This window comes from Eumetopias jubatus, unplaced genomic scaffold, assembly GCF_037043125.1.
Source record: "Eumetopias jubatus isolate StellerSeaLion01/CBP00866 unplaced genomic scaffold, mEumJub1_p1.0 scaffold_2, whole genome shotgun sequence".
In the NCBI taxonomy this organism is placed as follows: domain Eukaryota; kingdom Metazoa; phylum Chordata; class Mammalia; order Carnivora; family Otariidae; genus Eumetopias; species Eumetopias jubatus.
Genome location: NW_028274808.1, coordinates 167892831 through 167917338, shown reverse-complemented (window position 1 = coordinate 167917338; position 24508 = coordinate 167892831). Strand labels below are relative to the sequence as shown.

Sequence of the window (24508 nt, the reverse complement as noted above, 5' to 3'; positions counted from 1 at the left end):
CTTTCTCTCTAGAACCAGACTGACTCCTTTTCCGATGTCTGCACATCTCCCTCTACTCAGGCAAATCTTGAACATATGAAGGCCTTACTTTACTACACTACACACGAGAATCGAGGTTCAGAGGTTAGTAAGGCAAGTACTGATTCCAAAATGAGTACTTGCCTTCATGTACTGGCTACACAAAAGTGTGTTACAAAGAGAACGACGTACTGTGGCAATGTTCGGAGAGTACTGAGTTCGGTACGTTAGCCGCTGCTTAGGCTCATCCAAGAAGGCTCCCGAAAGAGGTTAAGAAAACCAGCATCTTTCTTTTCCACCTTTCTTCCCATTTCCAACACCACCGCCCAAATTTCGAGCTCACAAATTAGAAGGGAGCAGGCAGACGCCGGAAAAGGCCCTGTCACTTCTCCCAAAGCTTTCCTAGCTGTTTAGATGAAAACAATACGCGATGATTTCCAACTAAAGCGAAAAGATACAGATGCGGGAAAAAAGGGCGGACACCAAACCCTGACTGCAGCCACGCCCTGCCCACGCCGCGGGTCTCGGTCTGCGAAGACAAGGCCTCCAGATTTGTACTCTTTGTCTACGTCACTTCCGCCACCTGCGCGACCGGCGCCGATAAATGATGTCACCATTTCCGGGTCAAAGAGGCCGCAGCGGCGGCGCAGGCGTGAGCGTTAGCAGGTGTCCAGTCTATGGAGTTAGTTCCCCGCGGCGTCGCGGAGGCAGGAGGTGGTGTCCGAGTGGGGGCCTTTGCCCCGCCAGGATGTTACCGGGCTTGGCCGCCGCCGCTGCGGCCCACAGATGTAGCTGGTCCTCCCTGTGCCGGCTCCGTCTGCGCTGCAGGGCGGCGGCCCACGGCTCCAGCGAGCGCCAGGGTGAGTGTCCCGCCTCGGCCGCTGGCTCCACGGCAGCGGGCCTGGAGGAGCAGGCCGGGCTCGGCGCCTCGCCTCCGGCACTTCGCCCGCTTGCCCTTCCCCAACCCCAGAACCTTCCTTTCGGGTCTCTGTCTTTGCAGTTCAGCCCGCCCAGCTGGCGGGGACTTCTGACAGCTCTCCCAGACCCTGGTTTTGCCTAAGGCCCTAGCACGACTCGCATGGAAACTTGCGGGTAGCTCTCCGGCTGGGTCACATACATGAAGCCAACCACTTTGTACCAGATAAAATGCTACGTGCGCATCGCGGTGTCCCCCGATGACAACCCCTCTCCCCTAGGTAATGAGAAATTGCGGAATCCTAAAAGTGCCAGGGTCTTTTCGATTTCACCGACTCCCCTTCATTGAGCGTCTTTGGCTCAACAGATTTTCTTGCGCTGCTCCTTCTCCCGTTTTCCCAACTTTTTTCCTTAAATTTCCTAAAAAGGAGGGAGGGAGGGATGGGGGTGCTACTCATCATTTACGAATCATTAAGTATGAGGATATGACCATGCCGCAGTCATTGAATGAGCCCAGTTTTGGATCGTAAAGCAAAAGAACTAACTTCAGTTCTGTTAACAATCTTTTTGGTTAAAACCTGTGTACTGGAGCTGTAACCCAGAAAAAGGTGGTTGACTAGAATTTTTATCCCTTTCTTTCCACATTCTCTTTTGACTCAAATTTAAATTGTCCCACAGTTTCCAAAATAGCATTGAACTTGTAGGTTTTAGTCAGGCTTACCTACGTTTTTTGCCATAGCTTGACCCCTTGAGAACAGAGGGAAAAACACAGAACCAAATCCACCCCTAGTCTAATTCCTTAGATTCTTGAGCATACAGAGTATTTACAGAAACATTTCCCAAAAATTCATGTTTAAAAAAATTTGTAGCATGTTTGTGGCCTGGCAATAGAAGTTAGAACTTGTAGTAGAGTCATTCAAGTTTACAAGTAACATAAGTTATAGTGACGCCTGTGCTATGCAGATTAATTAGAATATATTAGTATCTTTTATTTGCAATAAATGTAAAAGCTGGCTTTTAAAATTTCAGAAGGGTTACTTTTAACGTGTTCTGGGGCTTTTTGGTGGGTATAGAAAAGTTGAATTTTTCTATATTGGCAATATAGCTGGTTCTCTTATGAACAAAATGAATATTCTGATTATACAGTACTCTAGAATCCCCAAGTAAACTTTCTAGCATAGTTGATTCTACTGACCAGGCAATTTTGGCATTTTACACTTAAATTAGGCATATTGGCTAAACTGCCTTCTAAGTTGGTAGAAAGGACTTGAAATAGTGTAATTTGTTATTCCTATTCTCTGTAGCTGTCATCATGCCGAAAATTATGTACTCTTTGTCTCATCCGCCTGTGAACCACAAATAATTACCTATTTCTTCAGTGAGAATGACTTTGCAAAGTTCTTTGGAATGTTTATCAACAGAAAATTAAAATGTGTTTTCGCACTTAACACATAGTAGGTTTTAAAAATAACCTTCTTTGTGAAAATTTAGTTCCAGTAGTAACTGAAACAATTTTTAAAAGGGCAGCCATTATGGTAAAATTTAAAAAGCGTTTAGAAAAAGGGTACTATTTAAGTAGATGCATGTAAGAAGAAAAGGATATTTGAAGAACTTTTGGGAAAAAAAATCTAAAAACATGTTTTTCTTTGTCAAGAAATAAAGTTTATGTTTCTAAAATTCCTGTATGGCAGAGGGGGTAAACTTAAAAAGAGTAAGGAGAGAAGGAAACCTTAAGGGAAACAGTTGCTTTATCTGCATACTTAAAAATGAGAAATGCCTATACACTGAAAGCTCAGTTTAAAGGTGAAAAGGAAAATAGTATTGTAGAGGATCACTGTCCAAAAGAAAGATGACGTGAGACATGTATGTAATCTTGGGTTGTCTGATAGCCATATGTGAAACAGTAAAAACAGTTAATTTTAGTATTATTTTATCCAGTATATTAAAAATATTTCAATATGCAATCAAGATCAAAATTGAGATATTTTACATCATCTTTTTGTACTACATCTTCGAAGTCCAGTGTATATTTTACATTTAGCACATTTTAGTTCAGAATAGTCACATTTCAAGTGCTCAGTGAACAGTGACTACTGTATTGGACAGGGCAGTTACAAAATTAATATCCCTAATTTATGAAGAATTCTTACAAACCAGTGTATCTTCCAGTAAAAAAAAAAAAAATGGCTGAAAGAAATGAAAGAGTTCATAAAGGAGTTCAAGTGGCCAATAAAAGTGTAAAGTACCATACTTACCAATAGGCATAGAAAAGTAAGTTTAAGGATTTGCTACTCATTTCCGGTCTCATATTGGCAAAGTTTTTCATAATGATACCTCATACTGAGGGTACAGGAAAGCAGGAACTCTCGTTTTCTGTTGATTGGGACTTAGAGTTGAACAGTGTTTTGGAGGTCAGTTATTTTATGAAAAGAACTTTAGGGGCTCTTGGGTGGCTCAGTCGATTGGGCATCTGCCTTAGGTTCAGGTCATGATCCCAGGGTCCTGGGATCGAGGAGCCCCGCCTCCCGTTCCCTGCTCAGTAGGGAGCCTGCTTCTCCCTCTCCCTCTGCTGGCTGCTCCCCCTACTTGTGTGCGCTCTCTGTCAAATGAGCGAATAAAATCTTTAAAACAAACAAACAAACAAACAAACTTTAAAGGTTTATACTTTCTGACCCAGTGGTTCTATTTTTTTTCAAGGTTTCATATATTTGAGAGAGAGCGGGGTGGGAGGGAGGAGCAAAGGGGCAGGGACTAGGGGACTCTGCACAGAGCCCCACATGGGATCAGGACCTGAGCCGAAGGCAGATGCTTAACTGACTGAGTCACCCAGGTGCTGCGCCGCCCCCTCCCCCCCGTAATTCTATTTAAAGTTATATAAAGAAATAATCAGGTATTACGATGTGTGCACAAGTTCATTATTCATAGTAATAAATTGGTAACATTTATAGTTATAGAGAGTTGGAAACTGAACTATATTTTGGTGCCTTTATTATGGGCTTAAAAAATCAATTTAGAAGAATAGTGACATGGGAAAATGCTATTATGCTGTTAGGTAAAACTAGAAAAAAGTACAGTTTAGAATATATATTAACAGTAAGTTTCTCTAGAAAATTTTTTTTATTACTTTGTGTTTTTCAAACAATCTATAGTAAACATAATCCTCTTCAATGATAAAAATGTGACTTAGTTTCTGTAGTAAATATTTCCTTTTTAAGTTCCTCTGACTTTGCATAGAGCACTTATTTTATTTTTCATATATTTATGCCTTGCCTCATTTGGCAAAAATTGAGATGGGAGGATGCTCCTTTAAGTACAGCATACCAAATTAACAGATATGTGCTTTTGCTTAAATCTGAGATTAATAGAAGTGTAGTTTTAAATAAAAAAATATAAATTAAATTTTTGTATTTTATTGTTTTCTCTAATCTGACAAGAATTTTGTTTTGTTATGCCCACCACCCCCACCCCACTTTGAATAACTAGCAATAAAAGACCATTCTGGCAGGCTGACACCATGATTCTATGTAGTTCAAGTTAATGATAGGATTTTTTTTTTTAAGGATTTTATTTGTTCATTTGAGACACAGAGATACAGAGAGAGAAGAGAAAGCATGAGCAGGGAGAGAGGCAGGGGGAGAGGGAGAAGCAGGCTCCTTGCTGAGCCAGGAGCCCAATGTGGGGCTCGATCCCAGGATCCTGGGATCATGACCTGAGCCGAAGGCAGATGCTTAACCATCTGAGCCACCCAGGTGCCCCAATGATAGGATTTTTAACTGTAAAATGATACTAACTATACTATGCACCTCATAACCTTTAGAGAGTGAAGTACAATTCAGCAAAGAGGTCCGAGGCGAGGCGTTGTTGCTGGTGCTGTGGTGCTGAACAAGACATAGTATCCGCCTTTATTGGGCAGACACCAGGAATGAGAAAACATGTCTGAGTGCTGTAAAAGAAATAAATTGGGTGATGGGCTAGAAAGTAGCTAGCAGAGGCCATTTCATTAGATATGCTGAGGAGGTGGTGACTGAATCAAGTCTTGAAAAATGAAAATGAGCAAGCCAGGTGAACATCAATCCAGGTAGAGCAAATAGGAACCCTGAAGACCAGACTAGTGTAATCAGGAGCAGAAAAGAAAACTGCCGTGGCTCGGGTAAGGGGGGATAGGGTATGAAATGAAGTTTGAGAGGCATCGGAGTCTTTTAGGCCATAGTTTTAAAAAAAGGGGGGGCAATATTTTAAAAATTATCAGTCTGACTACTGTGTGGAAAATGGATCAGAAAGGAGAGGGTGAATTAAAGAGATCATTTGGGAGTTATCTAGGCAAACAAGGCTGGGGCTAGGCCAGGGTAGTTAGCAATGAAGATGGAGGGAAGTAGGTGGCTTTGAGGTATGTTTTGGAATATAAATTATACAGTGTGATAATACAGGTAAAGTATTTTGGACAGTGGCACTTGGTAAACCCTGAATATATTAGATATTGTTGTTTTTACTTTTCTAAGCAAATATTAACAAGAATTAAGTGCAGTAGGGATATATACCAAGAGGCAGTGCAGGAAGTTGCCAGGATCTCATATTCTTTACTTAATAAAAACCCAAAAACGAAAAACAGAATTTTCCTGTTGCTGGATAAAAATCACGTCAGCAGTAGTCCTAGGCTGAGCTACCTGATCTAGGTCACACTTTTGCTTGGTAGATGATTAGGCACAAGAGGTATTTCTGCATTTTTGGCTAGTCAAAAGCATTAAAGTAAACTAGATAGTGTTAGTATTGGTAGTAATACTAATAAAATTAATTTGGCAATGACTACATTCTTAGTTTTTAAAAATTTAGGCATTTTTGAAAATACAGAAAAGTAAATTATGGAGTAAAAATTATGCATAATCTAGATGTTTCACCAGTCACATTTTTTTTTTAAAGATTTTTATTTATTTGACAGAGACAGCGAGAGAGGGAACACAGCAGGGGGAGTGGGAGAGGGAGAAGCAGCCTTCCCGCGGAGCTGGGAGCCCGATGTGGGGCTCGATCCCAGGACCCTGGGATCATGACCTGAGCCGAAGGCAGACGCTTAACGACTGAGCCACCCAGGCGCCCCAGTCACCTTTTTTTTTAAAATGATTTTATTTATTTATTTGACGGAGAGAGCACACAAGCAGGCAGAACAGCAGGCAGACGGAGAGGGAGAAGCAGGCTCTCTTCAGAACAGAAAACCTGTCCTGGGGCTCGATCCCAGGACCCTGGGATCATGACCTGAGCTGAAGGCAACCGCTTAACTGAGCCACCCAGGCGCCCCAACATTTTTTTTTTTTTAGGTAGGTTTTGCACCTAGCATGGGGCTCAAACTCACAACCCTGAGATCAAGGGTCACATGCTCTACCGACTGAGCCAGCCAGGTACCCCCACTAGTCACATTTTTAATAGTTGAAATCCCACTATGTTATTTTTTCTCTTGCTTTTTTTTAATGCAACATTATGAATATTTCCCCACATTCTTAAAAGATTTAAATGTATACACAATGAAAATACAGAGACCTCTCATAATTTAATTATTTTTCCATTAGGAAACATGTAAGTTGTTTCCTGTTTTTGCCATGATAAATATTACCACGAAGAGCAGTTTTTGCATTTTATATTATTGTGTATTTAATGGGTCCAGCAAGCTTCTGCTGTGCTACTCTGCTTATTATTGTGTATTTTAAGTTCACACTAACCTCTTATAAAATTAAGTGTAACAATGATTTAGTTTTTGATATGTCAGCGCTTTAGGAATTTAGGGGAGAAACTACTGAAATTGTCTCTTAAATAAAGAGACTAATCTCTAGAAGACTTAGGCTACAAGTTTGACTCTCTAGTCCTGAAGTTAGCCAGTAAAAAAACAGTACAAACTGCAAGAAATCTTTTTGTTTGTTTTTAGTTATGGTTGTTGCAGAAGCAACATACACAGTAGACAGAATTGTTAGTTTGCATGAGACAAAAAGAGTTTCTTTTGTTGTTTGTTGTAATCTGAAAAGGCCAAATTTCCTCAAAGCCAGAATAAGTGGTATGTGACAAACCACACTGGAGAGAGGACAAGTGCTTATCAGCAGTGATTGTTAGGAGCTACAGAGGCAATAGCAGTAAAATAAAAGCAGAGTGATTTTTTAACTAGACTGACAAGAGTCTCTTCGCAATCTTGGTGAAGAAATAGCTCTTGGGGCACCTGGGTGGCTCAGTCGTTAAGCGTCTGCCTTCGGCTCAGGTCATGATGCCAGGGTCCTGGGATCGAGCCCTGCATCGGGCTCCCTGCTCGGTGGGGAGTCTGCTTCTCCCTCTCCCTCTCCCACTCCCACTGCTTGTGTTCCCTCTCTCGCTGTGTCTCTGTCAAATAAATAAATAAAATCTTAAAAAAAAAATAGCTCTTAAATACACAGTAATGCGAAGTCCTTGTCCAAACCCAAAGAACAGTGAGGACCACACTCTCAAAGATTAATCTTCTGTATGCAACATATTTTAGATGTCACCTTGAAGAAAGGGTATATTAGTGGTGGGTAATATTTTTTTTACTATTTTTCTGCCTCCTAGAATTAACTAATGAATTCAATAATTGATTAAAAAATGGTTCTTTTTTAAGATTTTATTTACTTATTAGAGAGAGCAAGTACAAGTCAGGGGAGCGGCAGAGGGAAAGGGAGAAGCAGACTCCCCATTGAGCAGAGAGCCCAATGCGGGGCTTGATCCCAAGACCCTTGGCATCATGACGTGAGCCAAAGGCAGATGCTTAAACGATTGAGTCACTCAGGCCCCTGTTCGTTTCTTTTTTTTAATGGTTGTGTTTCTATTGCTGTGTGTTAGATACTGTATTTGTTTTCTTGAATCAAATGTGGTCCTGTATATTTTTTAGAGTATAAAGTGTTAAAGATGGTAATGTATTCTTCAAGTTTTGTGCAATTTTTGATCTTGCATTAATGTCAAATGTGTACTTTTAAAGTTGCTGATACCTGAAATTCTACTGAAGTTAAAAATTAAGGACTTTTCAGAACAGCTAGCAAGGAAGCTATCAAAGATTAGTACTAGGATAGTGTCAAAAGAATGCAGGAGTCAATTTGAAGAGACCCTTCTGGCCAAAAATGGGACAGATTGAGCATTAATCAAAACGACTAAAATGGATTGAAATATATCAAAGAATGTTTAAATCTATGAAATAATGATACAAATTAATGTGTCACTACTTCAGGATGGTAGGTAGTGAACTCATTATTTTGAGAACTGGTAAATAAGGAGAGAATTTAGCCTGATTTTCCTATATGAACTATGCTGCTGAGTAACCAAAGAAATGTGGGGAATTTTCTCTTTGTGAAGTATTCTGACAAATGAAGAAGTGGTAAAATTTGAATATCACCATTTTATAACCACCTAATGGATAAATGGTTCTGGGCACTGAACAATAGCAGACACTACACAAATAAAGAGACAACCAAATATTATGTGGTTCCTGATGAAACAACTTAACCCTGCCCTTTTTTTTTTTTTAAAGTAGGCTCTATGCCCAACATGAGGCTTAAACTCATGACCGTGAGATCAAGAGTTGCTAGCTATACCACCTGAGCCAGGCAGGCATCCCAGAACTCATCACTGCTTAATAAGTAGAGTTGTTCTAATAAAAAGAGTCAGAATTTAGATAAAACCTGTATATCCATTGATTTATAGAACATATAGAAGAACAGGTTAAACAACACCATGGGAATTAAGTCAGCAAAATTCAGATTGGAAAACTACGAGGATAAAAATTTAGGGCAAACAACTTGGTTTCTTCAATTTAAAATTGGCTCTTAAAAAAAGACATCCTGGGAGCACCTGGGTGGCTCAGCTGGTGATGTGTCTGACTCTTGATCTTAGCTCAGGTCTTGATCTCAGGGTTGTGGGTTCAGGCCCTGCTTTGGGCTCTGCACTGGGCATGGAGCCTACCTTAAAAAAAAAAAAATACATCCTGTGGCTGTATTACAGCCTGTATACAGGAGACTTAAAAGACATCTCAGTCAGCAATAGTATATGGATCTTATTAGGATCTGTTCACACACACAAAAGTTCTAACACTTGTAAACAGTTGGAAATTGAGGCTATTTGATGATATAAGGCATTGTTTATTTTTTTATAATGGTGGTTTGCCTGTGTTTTAAAAAGTTCTTGTCTCCTAGAATACATACTGAAAAATTTATGAACTAAATTATGTCTGAGGGGTGCCTAGGTGGCTTATTCCATTAAGCAGCTGCCTTTGACTCAGGTCATGATCTCAGGGTCCTGGGATCGAGCCCCATGTCGGGCTCCCTGCTCAGAAGGGAGTCTGTTTTTCCCTCTCCCTCTCTCCCCAGCTTGTACACTCTTCCTCAAATAAATAAAATCTTTGTAAATAAATAAATTAAAAAATTCACTATCTGAGTTTTGCATCAAATTAACATGGAAGTAAGGAAGTATTGGTGCAGGTAGAGATGAGGACTAGGTTCACCATGAGTTGATAATTGCTGAAGGTGGGTGATGAGTACCTGGAAATTTATTGTACTTTTTTCCTACCTTTGCATATGTTTGAAATTTAATGTTTGAAAAACTAAGGAGAACCTTGAAAAAAAATCGAGGATCAAGTCATGGAAAATACTATCTTCTGAGGAAGGATTTTTAGACTGTGGAGTAGGGAAGTCTAGGTGGCTCAGTCAGTGAAGCATCTGCCTTCAGCTCAGGTCATGATCCCAGGGCCCTGGGATCGAGTCCCGAGTCCCGCATCGGGCTCCCTGCTCAGTGGGGAACCTGCTCCTCCCTCTGCCTGCCGCTTCCCCTGCTTGTGCTCTCTCTCACTCTCTCTGACAAATAAATAAAATCTTAAAAAAAAAAAAGACTGTGGAGTAGTCTCTCTTTAAACACTTTAGCACATGGGTGAAAAAAAAGCATTGGTGGCATATTGGCTTTGTTAGGTAATAATCACAAAAGATACTTTGAATAGGACTGACAGGTCAGAACCCCAGTAGCCATGGTAAACAAGATGCTTTTCTGGAGGGTGAGTTTCTTAGGAAAATCTGCTTTAATCCTTGCGTCACTGATTTGGCTAGTAGGCTACAGATTTTAATGTGCAAGGAGGTACATTGTTATATTTGCTCTACTTTAGAGTAAGAGTAAGCCTTTAAAAAATAGGGGCAAATGACCAAAAACATACTGGGCCTTCAACAATCATTTGCCAAAAAAGTGAAACAGTAAGTTGACATCAAGAAGTTTTTCAAAAGTTCCACGCCTGAAGCTTGAGTGAATATTTATACTGCTTTATATTCTTCATGCTTTTTGAATTATCTTTGACATTCACGATAACTTATGTTCCTGATGAATTCTCCGAGTCATTAAGAAAAGATTTATTTTTCTTGATTTCAGAAGGCGTGTATCTGCACATGCACATACATGAGTTAACATTTTGGGAAGATCATTATTAAACAGAAAAGTTTCACCCTTGGGGCGCCTGGCTGGTTCAGTAGGTAAAGCATGTGACTCTTGATCTCAGGGTTGTGAGTTCAATCCCCAAGTTGGGTGTAGAGATTACTTAGGGAAAGAAAGGAAAGAAAGGTTTCAGCCCTTAAATGCTTAACTCTCCACTCTCGGGAAAAACTTGACGATCTCTAATGGTATAACTTCATTATTTCACCTAACACTTTAAAAATTATGAAAATTATTTACAAGGTGTTCAAGGTCTAGTACTTATAGTAAAAAAAAGAGAAAGAGGGTCACATGAGAGTAGAGATAGACAGATTTAGTTTTCTGCCACTTCAGTGCAAATATGGAATATATTTTTCTTCAGTATTTCAGCCCTCCAAAGCCCACTGTCAACCAGATGCAGCAGCTGAAGTGCTTTGTAATTAGTCTTCTATTCTTCCCTCAATTAGAATTCCTATATACCGAGGAATCTCACCAAATGTTGATCTAATTATCTGATTAAAAAAAATCAGTGACAGTATGAATGACTGATTAATATAATTCACTTATTGATTGTGAAATGAAAGAGGAATAATTCTCTAGCTAGCAGAAGGACACAGGGTAGTTCTGAGTAGGAAGCCCTCCTTACCTCCCCCCCCTCTGAGTTCTCTATTCTGCAAAATTTTTTTAACATGGAATCAGCATACAAAATAAAAAGTATCTATTATATGTCAGAGATGTTTCAGAAGAGGTGAATAAGTCTTACCTGATTTTACATATTTTAAAAGTTTCCAGGGGCGCCTGGGTGGGCTAAGTGGGTTAAACGTCTGATTTTGGCTTAGGTTATGGTCTCGGGGTCCTGGGATTGAGCCCTGGATCAGGCTGCAGGAGGAATCTGCTTGTCCCTCTGCCCCTCCCTCTGCTCTTGCGTGTGCTGTCTCTCTCTCTCATTCTCTCAAATAAATAAATGAATAAAATCTTTTTTTTTTTAATATTTTATTTATTTATTTGAGAGAGAGAGCACATGAGAGGGGGGAGGGTCAGAGGGAGAAGCAGACTCCCCGCCGAGCAGGGAGCCTGATGCGGGACTCGATCCCGGGACTCCAGATCATGACCTGAGCAAAGGCAGTCGCTCAACCAACTGAGCCACCCAGGCACACTGAATAAAATCTTTAAAAAAAGACAAAAAATAAAAGATTGCCATATAAATAAATTTACAAATTAGAGAATAGGAATATTATTATTTTTTCTTTACAAAATGTAGTCCCCATACACCTACAGGTCAATGAAAACCTCCATAGAGAGGATGGATTAGCATGTTCATTAGAGTATTTAGCAGAATGAAAGTTTTACTGTTTTTCTGTAAAATTATTCTCTTTCATAGTGGGTATGTTTTATTGGGTATAAAATCTTTGTTGTGAGTTTGAAATTAATTTTTTTTTCTTGTAGAATGGCAGAATTTAGTGACATTGGGAAGCTTTTCAAACATGGTTCACTGTAGTCACCCATATATTTGTACACTGAGTCAAGTGAAGTCATACTCCACAAATGTTCAGAAAGAAGGACAGGGATCACAGACTCTCAGAGTGGAAAAAGTACCATCATTTGATGAAACAGGTGTGTATAAATCTTTTAAAATAATTTTTTTCTGTATACTGAATTAGCTTGTGTAAGATTATTTGTCCCTTGAATGTTCATTAGAACTTATGTACAAAACTATCTAAATTAGTGTTTACTTTGTGGAAAGCTATTAACTGCTAATTTAATTTTTTTGCTTTTGACTCAGTTTTGGTAAGTTTTTTTTTTTTCTGGGAGTTTGTTCACTTAAACTAAATTTTTAATTTATTGGCATCAAGTTCATAATAGTCTCTGTATACTCTTAGCAGCATTTATAGTTATATCTTTTTTTTCCATTCTTTAAGGTATTTGTCATTTTCTTGATTAATCTTGCCAGAGCTCTGTCCATTTTCTTATTTTTCCAAGTAATATCTTTTTACATTGAACATTTATATTGTATGTTTGTTTCCTGTTTTGTTAATTTTTATTCTTACCTTAATTATATTCTCTTGCTTTCTTTGTGTTTATTCTGTCATTCATTTTTAAATTATCAGGTAGCAATTTTGTTCATTAATTCTGAACCTTCTTTCTCTTCTAAAGTAGGCATTTAAGCCATGATAGCTCTGATGGATTTGACAGTCTTTCCTTTAACAGTTCTTTCTAAAATTTTGCTTTATATATTTTGAAGCTATGTTATTAGATACAAAACATTTAGAGTTGTTACATAACACTGATGAATTACATCCTTTATTTTTATGTAACAACTTTTTTTTTAGTAATATCTCTACCAGATTTTATTAGTATTTTCCTGGTATAAATTTTCCCACCCTCTGACTTTAACCTTTTTTTTGTCCTGATTTGGTAATCTTTGTCTTATAATTGGAAATTTAGTCTGTTTATATTTACTGTTATCACTGATATGTTTGGGCATATTTCTGCCATTGTTTCATGAACTTCCTTGTGGTTTTATTTTTTTATTTTTGGCATTTAAAAATTTTTTTCTTTTTTCTTTTTTTTTTTCTCATTGCATTATCCTCTCTCCCCCAAAAGCACACACATACATGCACTTGTTTGGGAGTTACATACTCCATGTACTTCAAAGTCTAAAGGTTATTAAAAAGTTTACATTTTTTCCTGAAAAATATAAAGAAATTAGAATGCTTTAATTCTGGTCACTTTCTCCCAATTTACATGCTATTTATTGGCTAGTATTTTGTGTCTGTTCTGCTCTTTCCCTTCTTTACAATATACATTGTTATTCAGATTTTTCTAAAATCTTTGTTAACCACTTTTTCTTATTTCTCTGGTCTTTCTGTCTGATGTGCATCCTAAGAAAACAAGTTCCTTTAGGTGAGGATCTTTTTATGGTAAAGACACATTTAAGATGTTATTCCGGTGTCTTTTGGCTTCTGTTGTTGAAAAGTCACATATCATGCTTTTGTTCTCATGTCTTTTCTATTTTATTGCTTTTTAAATTTGATTAACTTTATTTTGAAAATTTTTCTTTGGTGTAAACTCTAATTTTACTATGTATGTATTTCTGCATACTAGGTATGTATTTATCCTGCTTGAGATTTGTTGGGCTTCCAGCATCTGAGGATTAGTATTATTCTACAGATCTCTGTCACTCTCTATTACCTTTATTCAGTTCTCTTTTTTTTCTTAAGTTTATTTACTTATTTATTTAAAGATTTATTTATTTGAGAGGGAGAGTCAGGAAGAGGGAGAGAGAAACTCAGAGCCTGATGTGGGCTTGATCTCATGACCCTGAGATCATAACTGAGCCAAAACCAAGAGTTGGATGCTTAACCAACTCTACCACCCAGGTGCCCCTTTGCTCATTTATTTTTAAGTAATCTATACACCCAACATGGGGCTCGTGAACTCTCAACCCTGAGATCAGGAGTCACATGCTCCACTGACTGAGCTAGTTTTCAGTTCTCTTTTATCTCCTTTTGGAACTCTAATTAGAATTATGTTAGATATTTTTGCTTTATTTTCCATGTCTCTAAACCTGTCATATTTTGTATGTCTTTATCTTTCTGGCCCGAATTCTGGATTATTTTCTTAGGTCTGCCTAGTTTGCTAATTCCCTTGTTAGTTTGCCTCTGATCTGCTGGTTGATATTTATGTTGGGTTTTTAATTTCAATGATTATATTTTTCATTTCTAGAAATCATTTATTTTTCACCTTGCTTATTCTTTTTTTCTTATGTTTTCAAACTCCTGTTTTATTACTTACCATATTAAACATGTCTTTTATATTCTATAAATGAAAATTCTATCTGAAATTTTTGGTTCTTACTATATTATCTTTTTCCTGTGTGCACTCATTCATGATGCCGTATCTATGTTTTTTAATTGAGAGTTGTTCATTTTCCATGTAGTTTTATATTTCGGAACTATTTGAAGTCCAGAGATTGAAGATGCATTCCTGCATAGCATTTGCTTCTGCTTTTATTAGCTGCTGGGAATACAGCTTAGGACCAAATTAACTTAAATTCTTTGCTCTAGACTTTTTAGACCACTTTGGTAGCATGAATTCATACTGCAAGCTTGTGTGAGGGCTGACTTAGCCTTATGTTTTTCACCCCACTATTTAACACCAAAGGAGAGGTTGGCATGCTTTCTTGCTATTCCCTTCTGTGTATGTGTATATATATATATATGTGTATATATATATATATATATATACACATATATATATATTTTTTTTTAGTTCACAGCTATACTGTCTGTCTAGCTTTTTTTCTGGGTGTCTCCTGTTAGATGTTCCATCTCGAATAGAATGTAGTCTTGTTCTCTGGTCTCTCATGCCCCTAGCAGCAATGGAGGAAGCTCAAAGACTATAAACCTCAACAGAAATCTCAGGGGAGAGGTTGGCTTTGTTGTTTTCACTTAGTCTGTAGAGATTCTGCTTTCCTTTTGTTTTTGCCCTCTTTGCATCATTTTTTGTGAGCTTAGCAATGTGTTTGAAAAGATTTTGTTCAGGGTATCTAGTCTGCTGTGCAGCATTAAAATGAAGTCCTTTATTCATTAATTTATTCAAGAGGTATTTATTTTGAAGGATTTTATTTATTCACTTTGGAGGTAGAACAGGGGGAGGAGCAGAGAGAGAGGGAGAAGCAGACTCTGCTCTGAGCGCAGAGCCAGACTCAGGGTTTGATCCCACATCCCTGAGATCATGACGTGAGTCAAAACCAAGAGTTGGATGCTCAACTGACTTAGCCACCCAGGCACCCCAAGATATATTTATTGAACACTTTCTATATGGCAGCAAAATAGAATGACTCTGAGTTTATTACTAAAACAGAAAATTACTAAAACCAAGTTAAGCAAACAAATATAATACTGTGTAGTAAATACTGTGATGGAGGAAATACTGTACACCTCAGGAGCACTTAGAGGGGTATTGAACTGAGTCTTGAGTGGTTGAGCAAGTTTTCAGTGAGGAAATATTATCTAATTAGGGACCTAAAAGAAAATTAGGTATTGGTGTGATGAATGGTAGAGAAAGAAGGTAAAATGCAAGTAATTTAGTGTGATTAGATTAGTGAGTATGGGACCTGGTAGTGATGTTGGTAGTTTTGAGAGCACAAGGGATGAATATCAGGAGGTAAGTAAAGTCAAATCAAGGTTTTGTTGAGGAGTTTGGACTTCGTTTTCTAGGAGTGGGAATCTGTTAGAGTATTTTAAGTAGAGGAAGTACTTGATCAGATTTAAAATTTTAGGAAGATAATTAGTTGCCGACTGGAAAACCGATTGGAAAGGAAAGAGATTGAGAGCCGTAATACAAATGAGGGCTAGACTAGGTTAATGGCAATGCTTTTTTTAAGTGAGTAGATGAACTGGAGATTTAGGAGCTGAAAAATTAGGACTTGGTGATTGAATTTAGGAAAAAGAGAAGAGGATCAAGTAAAGCATGGTGCCTGGTAACTGACTGGACTGGATGATTGTGTAGATGATTCATTGATTTCTAAAATTGGGAATACCAGAGCGAGAGTGTATTTTAATGAGAAGATGGTGATTTAGTTTTGGACATCTGAATTGTAGGTGCCTCTCTGACATCTTAACAGATGACTGGTAGGCAGTTGGGTATGCTGCTTTTCTGCTGTGAGACATCATCATCTCTTGGCTGGATTACTGCCTTCTCCCTGGGCTCCGTGCTTTCACTCTCTTTCATGCTCATTATGTTTCAGCCAAACCAGTCTCCTTTTAATACAAACCTTGTTCTCATTATAGGGCCTTTGCTCTAGGTACTTTCTCGTTCCAAGGTACCCTTCTACAAATGGCTGACCCCTTCCGGTCATTTACATCTTAGTTGAAATGTCAACTCTGCACAAAGTCATTCTTTAATCACTTCATCTAAAGTAGCCACCCACTCAGTTGGTTAAGCGCCTGCCTTTGGCTCAGGTCATGACCCATGGTCCTGGAATCTAGCCCCGTGTGGGGCTCTCTGCTCAGCAGGGAGTCTGTTTCTCCCTCTCCCTCTCCCTCTGCCCCTTGCCCACTTGTGCATGCGTGTGCGTGCTCTCTCTTTCTCTCCCTGTCTAAAATAAATAAATAGAACCTTTAAAAAAATAAAATAAAGCAACCACCCAGTCTTTAATATTAGCCTAATTTTAATTCTCTTTGTAAGTAGCAGTTAATACTGACTGATATTTTTCAATATTTCTTTTATTTATTTCTCATCTCCTACTTGTTTCCAAAGCCCTATGAGAGCAGGAGCCTCAGTGCCTAGAGCAGTGGTTTGCATATAGTAGGGGTTTAATAAATACTTGTAAATGAGTGAATGCAGAGTTCTAACTTGGGGAGAGATTTAGGAGTAGCTATTAGCTATACCCAGGAGACAGCTAAGTCATGAGTGTGTTTGAGACAGTACAGGAAGGGAGTTCAGAGTGAGGAGATAAGATCTTCTAGTACAGAAATCCCCAATAAATAAGGGACAGGTGGAAGAGGAGAAGCCTGCAAAGAATACTTAAGAAGGAGCAGCCTGGAGAGGTAGGAGAAAAACCAAGGAGAATATGGTGTCAGAAGAAGAGAGTGTTTGAGGAATAATAAACATTTCAAGACTACCTTTTCTTTAGTTGGATGTCTTTTACAGGGGAATATCTTATAGATTCCTCGAGAAACCTGTGCTTATGTTTATAATTCCTGTTTTTCATCCTTTTCCCTAAGCCCCGTCTTCCTTTTGGGCTTACTGTGCAGTTTTAGCCAATTTTTTCTCTTTTCCTTGTGATGATGGAGAACTGCAGGGACGAATGTTGATTGAGAGTTTGATATTAGAAGATGAAGGGATGGAGAGTATAATGAGTCCCTCAGTTCCAGAAATAAGTGTATTTATTGGAACATAGAAATGGGAAAAGAAACAAGTGATGAAATAATATAATTAAAGGTAAAATATGGTATTATACTCCTCTGAGGTGAACATAGACTCAGGCAAAAGTACTTAATGTTGGTTCTGCTGTATGAAATGCTTGAAATGAAAATCCATGATCAGATTTCTTTTTTCTCCACTGACTGAAATTAAAATGTTAGTTTATTTTCTTATGTTAGAAATATATTGTTTATTGGCGGTTTTATTTTGGGCTCAATTTTCCACAATTTGCTTAGGACAAATTAGAACTTGTTAGCCATTAGATAGACATCAAGTAATTGCTTGATTGAAAGATAATTTGTATATTTAAGGATTTGAGATTGACTTTTGAATAATTCAAATCACATGGTAAAGTCAGGAACAGCTCATTAAGAGGCAAAGACTTGCTAAGGAATCCTTAAATTTTTAAGGAGCATTCAGATGTTTTAAATTTTAGTAAAATTAGTTTTAATTTTGCTAATGACAGCAGATGTGTGGCAAACAGCCAGGGGTTGAGCTTTAAACAAGTGTCTAGAGATATTCATGGATAGAATGTCTAGTTATTTATTGAAATCATAAAGATTCTACCCCAGTGATACAGTATAAGCTTATTAAGATGTTGGTGGGCAAAATAAGTATTCATACATGTGTTTGAACAATTTACTAGCATTTCTTATTTATAATTCTTAGCACTATATTATTAGTATCATCTAGACAGTTTGTAGTAAGAAAAATATCCAAAAATATCAGTCTTAGAGCAACTCACTTCATGTGATGTGGTTGAATTATTTTGATCATTGCGGAAAAGAGGGTTGTGTCTGAAACTTTCGACAATAGATTTTAGTTGTTCAGATACTAGGTGAGTGTTGAAAGCTTTTCCTTCACTTTTGTCTACCCTGCTCTCTCTTCCTCAAAACAAAATTTTAAGTAATTGATATATGGATTTTATAAAGATGCTTTAGAATTTGCAAATAAAAATAAAAAAATAAAATCATATTATTGAACTGTTCAATGTCAGATGTTACAAGCTGTAGTTATTCGTGTGTTTTAAATTTATTTTTTTTATTTTTTAAGTAATCTCTACACCCAACGTGGGGCTTGAACTCAACCCTGACATCAAGAGTTGTATGCTGTGCCGACTGAGACAGCCAGGCACCCCTATATAGGAGTGTTTTTAAGCCTATCTTTAATTTACCAATATACTCTCATAACCTACTTAGGATTTGATGGGTAATTAAAGCCTTTTGGATTTTGTGTACATGTTTTAGTTAATCAAAACATAATATACCATGTTAAGTCATTTCTCCAGTGGCTTTCACTAAAAAAAACCCTAAGAATATACTAAAAAGAAGATGTAAGATTTTTGCTTTTATTTTTTTTATTTTGAAGATTTTATTTAATTATTTTTGCAAGAGAGAGAGAGAGGAGAAGAGGGAGAAGCAGAGTCTCTGCTGAGCAGGGAGCCCGATGCTGGACTTGATCCCAGGACACTGAGATCATGACCTGAGCTGAAGGCAGACACTTAACTGAGCCACCCAGGCGCCCTTTGCAAAGAGTTTTACCTTTGTTAGTGCCTAGTCTGTTGGCATTTAATTTATCCTTAAAACCCTTGAAGGAAGGTAAATCAGTGGCTTAGGCAGAAATTCTGATCAAGATGGCATTGTGAATAGATGCTTTGAGGTATCTTTTCTACTTCTCCTTGGAGTGATAGATAAAATATAGAAAGAGAAAACTGAAAAAACAATTGGACTGAAAAAAAGATGTGCTTGTACAAAAAAAAGAGTGTAACAAAAGGTATTGGACTCTAGTCTATAATCAGGCATTGGCAACCAGGGGTTTGGTTTGGTTCGGGTGCTACATGCATAGCCAGGTGCTGGAGTCAGACTTATTGTTTGAACTTACACACACACTCTCATAGAGGAGGCCGAACTAGCCTCTTCCATTTGTTATGTGAGGCTTTGTCTTGTAGGAGGCTGTAAAGTAGGGAGGCAAGAGGGAAAAACAGGAACTGGAACCTACTATTTGCTGGTTTGGAGACTGGATAGAGGGGTAGGAATTTCAAACTGGCAGTAGGAAATCTGGTTCAAGACAGAAGGATCAGATTGAGTTTTGAGCTAGAGCATGAGAAGGAGAGTGAAAGGATATATCCTATTCAGAATAAGATTGTAAATTCCAAAATTTAAAAGTACAGGAAGGATCATACTGCAATATATAAATTTCAGATCAACACATTATACACCTTAAATTTATAAAAATCTTTTATGTCAATTATATCAATAAAAAAATAAAAGTACATGAAAAATCCTAGTTGTAAGAAAGCCAACAAATTCAAATGTGTATTAACTCTAGATGATATTAAAATAACAGTCTGAATTGCTTTAAAATAAGTTTAATATCCTCAAAAAAATAAATACATCTGGAAAAGAGCCAACTAGAAATCTTAGAAATGAAAGTGTAGTCACTAAAATAAAAATTTAATAGATTAGAGGTGCCTGGGTGGCACAGTTGGTTAAACGTCTGACTCTTGGTTTTGGCTCAGGTCATGATCTTAGGGTCCTTGTTTCGAGCCCTGTGTTGGGCTTGGCGTGGGGTCCGCTTGAGATTCTCTCTTCCTCTTCCCCTACCCCGCCTGCTTGTTCTTCGTCTCTAAAATAAATAAATAAATCTTTAAAAAAAAGTTTAATAGATTAAATAGTCATCATCAAGTAGAGGATTAGTAAATTGAAATTGACACTCAGTGTGCAGAGGAAAGCAAAAAGATTTTCAAAAAAAAAAAAAAAGGCATTTCAGAGGCATGAAGCTCTAGCCTACATTTAGTAGGCCATTTCAGAGAGAATAGAGAAAAAAAGAATCTTCAGATCAAAAGTACACTTTGAATACTAAGCGGGAGAAGTAAAAATAAATTCACAGATTTAGAAACAAAAACAAACAGCCCAACTTAAAAGCTTCCAAAGAGAAAAGTGAAAATGCTATCCAGTTTGTTGTTCTTTTGAAGTAGGCTTTTTATCTGCTACAATATGCAGAAAACATAAGGAGGAGTGATTTGGAGTAACATCCATGAAAGGGTAAAAGGAAAAATGAATGTTACTCTAGAATTTTACACTGGTTTAAATAACCAATCTAGAGTGAAGGCAAAATAAAGATATTTCACGTCTAAATAATATATTGTATGTTAATAAAAAATTTAAAAAAGAAAAAAATATTTCAAATCTAGAAGGATGAATGTCATTTACTATTAACCCACCCACATTAAAAAAGGAAACTTAAGTATGTATCTGTATGTATAAGATGCAGAGTAAACCCAGAGGGAAAAAAGCACTGGAGGGGCGCCTGGGTGGCTCAGTCGGTTAAGCGTCTGCCTTCATCTCAGGTCATGATCCCAGGGTCCTGGGATGGAGCCCCATGTCGGGCTCCCTGCCCAGCGGGGAGTCTGCTTCTCTCTATCCCTCTGCTGCTCCCCCTGCGTGTGCTCTAAATAAATAAATAAATAAATAAAATTAAAAAAAAGAAAGTATTGTGATATAAAAGAGACCATGAAGAGCAAGCTAGGGACAAAATGTGTAGGTAAAATTAACTGTTGATAATAAAAACAACAACCTTTTAAAATATTAAATGCTAAAATTTTAGTCAAGAGTAGTAAGATCAAAGAAGCTTTCCGTGGTTAAAGGTTTTTTTCTTTAGAGGAGAGTTGATATACTGAATGACTTTATTGATGGTTGGAAAGATTTATAGGAAAGTATATTATATTTTTAAGTGGAATCATTAAAACAAAAGAAATGTAATCTTATAAATTTCAGACCATCATAGGGGATGGGGCGGGAAGAAGATGTAGATAATTTTATCAATCTAACAGATGGCAAGAAAGGCAAAATAAAAATAAAAGCAAAAAAAGGGAGGGGGAATGGTAAACTGAACATGGACGGTAAAACGGCAGAAGTCCAAATGTACCACTACTCAAGCAGTCAGATTTCATGGTGCTGCATATCATTTAAGTACACTGATGATCTAAGTATTTCAAAACACTTTTTATTACATGTTTTCAAAGACATGTTCTGGATCCTCTACTATCTCAGCTGCTCAAGTTCTTGGCTCTTAGGATTCTCCTCTTGATCTGTTACACCACCCTTTTCTTCCTCTTCATCATTCTCACCTCTATGTGAAATCCAGTTGGTCCTTCCTTGATTTCATTCTCCTTTCTAGCTCCTGCTAAAAGTCCGAATACTGCTTTCATATCTCATCTCTCATTCTCACCTTAGCCTATTGCTTCTGTCCCCCGTTCTTCCTGCTGAAACTGCTGTTGTCAGAAGCTTACCAGTAACCTCCATGTTGCTAATCCAGTTGTTACTTCTGTCCTTCCCCCTCCCCTGCCACCATGAAAAATACACAAACATCCACTCATATATCAAATGTTGTTTTAAACATAGAGACAGCGTAGGAAGTTGGTTAACAGCATAGACTAATCAAAATGACTCCAGTTTCAATCCTGACGGCCTTCATGTTTAAAATCCTAGCTGTGTGGCCCTTTGGGGAAGTTGAAAACTTTCCTGTGCCTCAGTTTCCTCATCTGTAAGATGAAGATAATGTAGTACTTCCCTCAGCAGCTTTGTTATGATTAAATGAAATAATGCATTTACTAAATGAAATAATGCATACTACAAAACTTGTAGTACAGTATGTGGCATATTTTAAGTGCTTAGTAAATGTTAGCTGTTATTAATAAACTTAATGTATCTTATTAAGTGAGGGTATAAATACAAGGGAAATTTTTTTAAGGGTGAGATTTTTGTTACAAAATACTCGATACATATGAAAGAATATATATGATGTATATCTAAGTTAGAAAACATAACAAAATCAGCACCTGGGAATTTACCGCCCAGTGTAGGAGCCTTACATTCTTGATCACATCCCCCTCGTAGTCCCCTTCACCCCGTGCATCCAAAGCGACCATCCTGGTCAGTCCCCTCTGCCTCCTACACCGGAATCAGACTCAGGATTGAGAAGCCTAGCTCATAGCTGAGCCCAACAGATACCACGTTACACCAGCTCTCGTGCTTGCAGTTACTATCATTGCCAAAAAACTTGTATTAAAGGAACAGACAGGCTCTGATGATGAGGATGAATCGAGTGAACAAGCCTTTATTACGTGAGTGATGGAGTATATGGATCATTTCATTGGATCCTTTATGATCATGCCCACGTGAAACCCCTTCTGCAGAAGAGACCCAAACCAGATTCGAGGTACTATTCAACTAGCATATTGGGACCAACATGTGACAGCCTTGATCACGTTGTTGACAGCTGTGATTTGCCCGAGATGCATGTGGGCGATTGGATGCTGTTTGAAAATGTGGGTGCTTACACTGTTGCTGCTGCTTCTACTTTGGGTGGGTACCAGAGGCCAGCTAGATACTATAACATTTCGGGGCCAACATGGCAACTGATGCAGCAAATCTAGAACCACGACTTCCTGCCCCAAGTAGAGGCATAGGACGTAAGCCCTCTGTCTGTGTCCTGTGCTTGGGAGAGTAGGATGAAGCATCCCCCTGTTGCTTGTGCTTCAGCTTGCGCTCACGTGTAGGTGCCACTCCTGTAGCTGTTCACTTTGAGCTTAGCTTGAATTGTGGGATTTGGGGGGACCATTTAACTTAATTACTGCTGGTTTTGAAAAGTCTTTGTAAGTAGAGTTGGCATGGATGCAACAATATGGAAGGCTAGGAGATGGGGCCAGTTATCTGTGTTCCTATGGAAACTATTTGAATAATTATTTTTATAGGATTTTTATTCACTTCTCACACATGCTACTAAAGAGTGCTCCTCAGCTACTGAGCAAGTGTTTCTAGCTTATACATTGGCAGAATGGGCCAAAAGCTTAGTGTTATGACCTGTTTTAAAAAATAAAGTACCTTGGGGTTCTTGGCTGCCTCAGTCAGTTGGGCAACCTACTCTTGGTTTTGGCTCAAGTCATGATCTCAGTAGTCCTGGGGTCAAGCCCTGCGTGGCCTCTGCACTCAGTGTGGTCTTCTTAGGATTCTTTCCCTCCTCCTCTCTCACCCCCTCTGCCCCTCTTCCTGATAAATCTTAAGGAAAAAAAGTATTTTGAGGGGTACCTGACTGGCTCAGTTGGTGGAGCCTGTGACTCTTAATTTCAGGGTTGTAAGTTTGAGCCCCATCTTGGGTGTAGAGATAACTTTAAAATCTATATTAAAAAAAGTATCTTGAAATAAAAAAACAAAAACAAGAAAAACCAAATGACTGTCCTGAATTTTGTGCCGATTTCTAAAAAAAGGAATAGATTTAGACATTTGTATGTATCTCTAATTGTTTAGCTTGTTTTTATTTATTTATTGTGTGATAACTTATTGTATGTATGCTTTTGTGATTTACTTTTTTCATTAAATTTTGCTAAGATTTATCCTAACAGTATATGTGTCTGGTTCATTAATTTTCGTGGAGATAATTAGAGTACGTACTTCGAGGGTTATGTGAATTAAATGAGTTGATAAATGTAAATAAGTAGTGGTTGTCACATAGTAAAGGCTCAAAGAAAGAAAACTATTATTATATTTATTCACTACTGTATGAAATCCATGACTATAACATGGTATATCTGTCTTTTCTCATGCTTACGGACATTAGGGTTTCCAGTGTGAAGCAGCAGAGCAGTGTGGCTCTGAAACACTCATATACTTTTCTCCTTGTATTCTTGTGCAAGTTTCTATCAAGGCAAACATACTGACTTAGCAGTGTAGTTTGCTAGGTCATAAGTTATGCTTGTGTTCAACTATATTGATAATGGCAGCTTGTTTAGCAGGGTAATTGTGCCTGTTTATATTTCCACCAGCAGTGTATGAATTCGTACATTGCTCCTGTATCCTTACCAACATTAGATATTAATATATTTTTTTCATTTTTTCTAATCTGATGGTTGTAAAATGTAAAGGGTCCTGGGATCGAGCCCCGCATCGGGCTCCTTGCTTGGCAGGAAGCCTGCTTCTCCCTCTCCCACTGCCTCTACTTGTGTTCCCTCTCACTGTGTCTCTCTCTCTCAAATAAATAAATAAAAATCTTAAAAAAAATATATATATTCTCCCAATTTGAGCCTTTTCTTTCTTTCTTTCTTTCTTTCTTTCTTTTTCTTTCTTTCTTTCTTTCTTTCTTTCTTTCTTTCTTTCTTTCTTTCTTTCTTTCTTTCTTTTTAAGGATCTTTTGATGGGCAGAAGTTTTGATTTAGCAGAAT

At 37.9% G+C, this 24508-nt stretch overlaps 1 protein-coding gene and 1 pseudogene across 2 annotated transcripts in view; both read left to right on the top strand.

Moving 5' to 3' along the window:
- Positions 1 to 663: 663 nt before the first annotated feature.
- The window catches only part of SLC30A9 (solute carrier family 30 member 9), a 76608-nt gene continuing 52763 nt past the window's right edge, over positions 664 to 24508 (top strand). The window contains exons 1-3 of one of the 2 annotated variants that reach the window (XM_028088640.1): positions 791 to 878; positions 1019 to 1214; positions 11806 to 11973. In XM_028088640.1, coding sequence (XP_027944441.1) covers positions 1136 to 1214; positions 11806 to 11973 — 247 coding nt within the window. In that variant the 5' untranslated portion in view covers positions 791 to 878; positions 1019 to 1135. Of the gene's footprint in view, positions 879 to 1018; positions 1215 to 11805; positions 11974 to 24508 lie in introns of both variants that reach the window. The other variant, XM_028088639.2, reaches the window with a different exon arrangement.
- LOC114197556 (ornithine decarboxylase pseudogene) lies at positions 15472 to 22849 on the top strand (annotated as a pseudogene).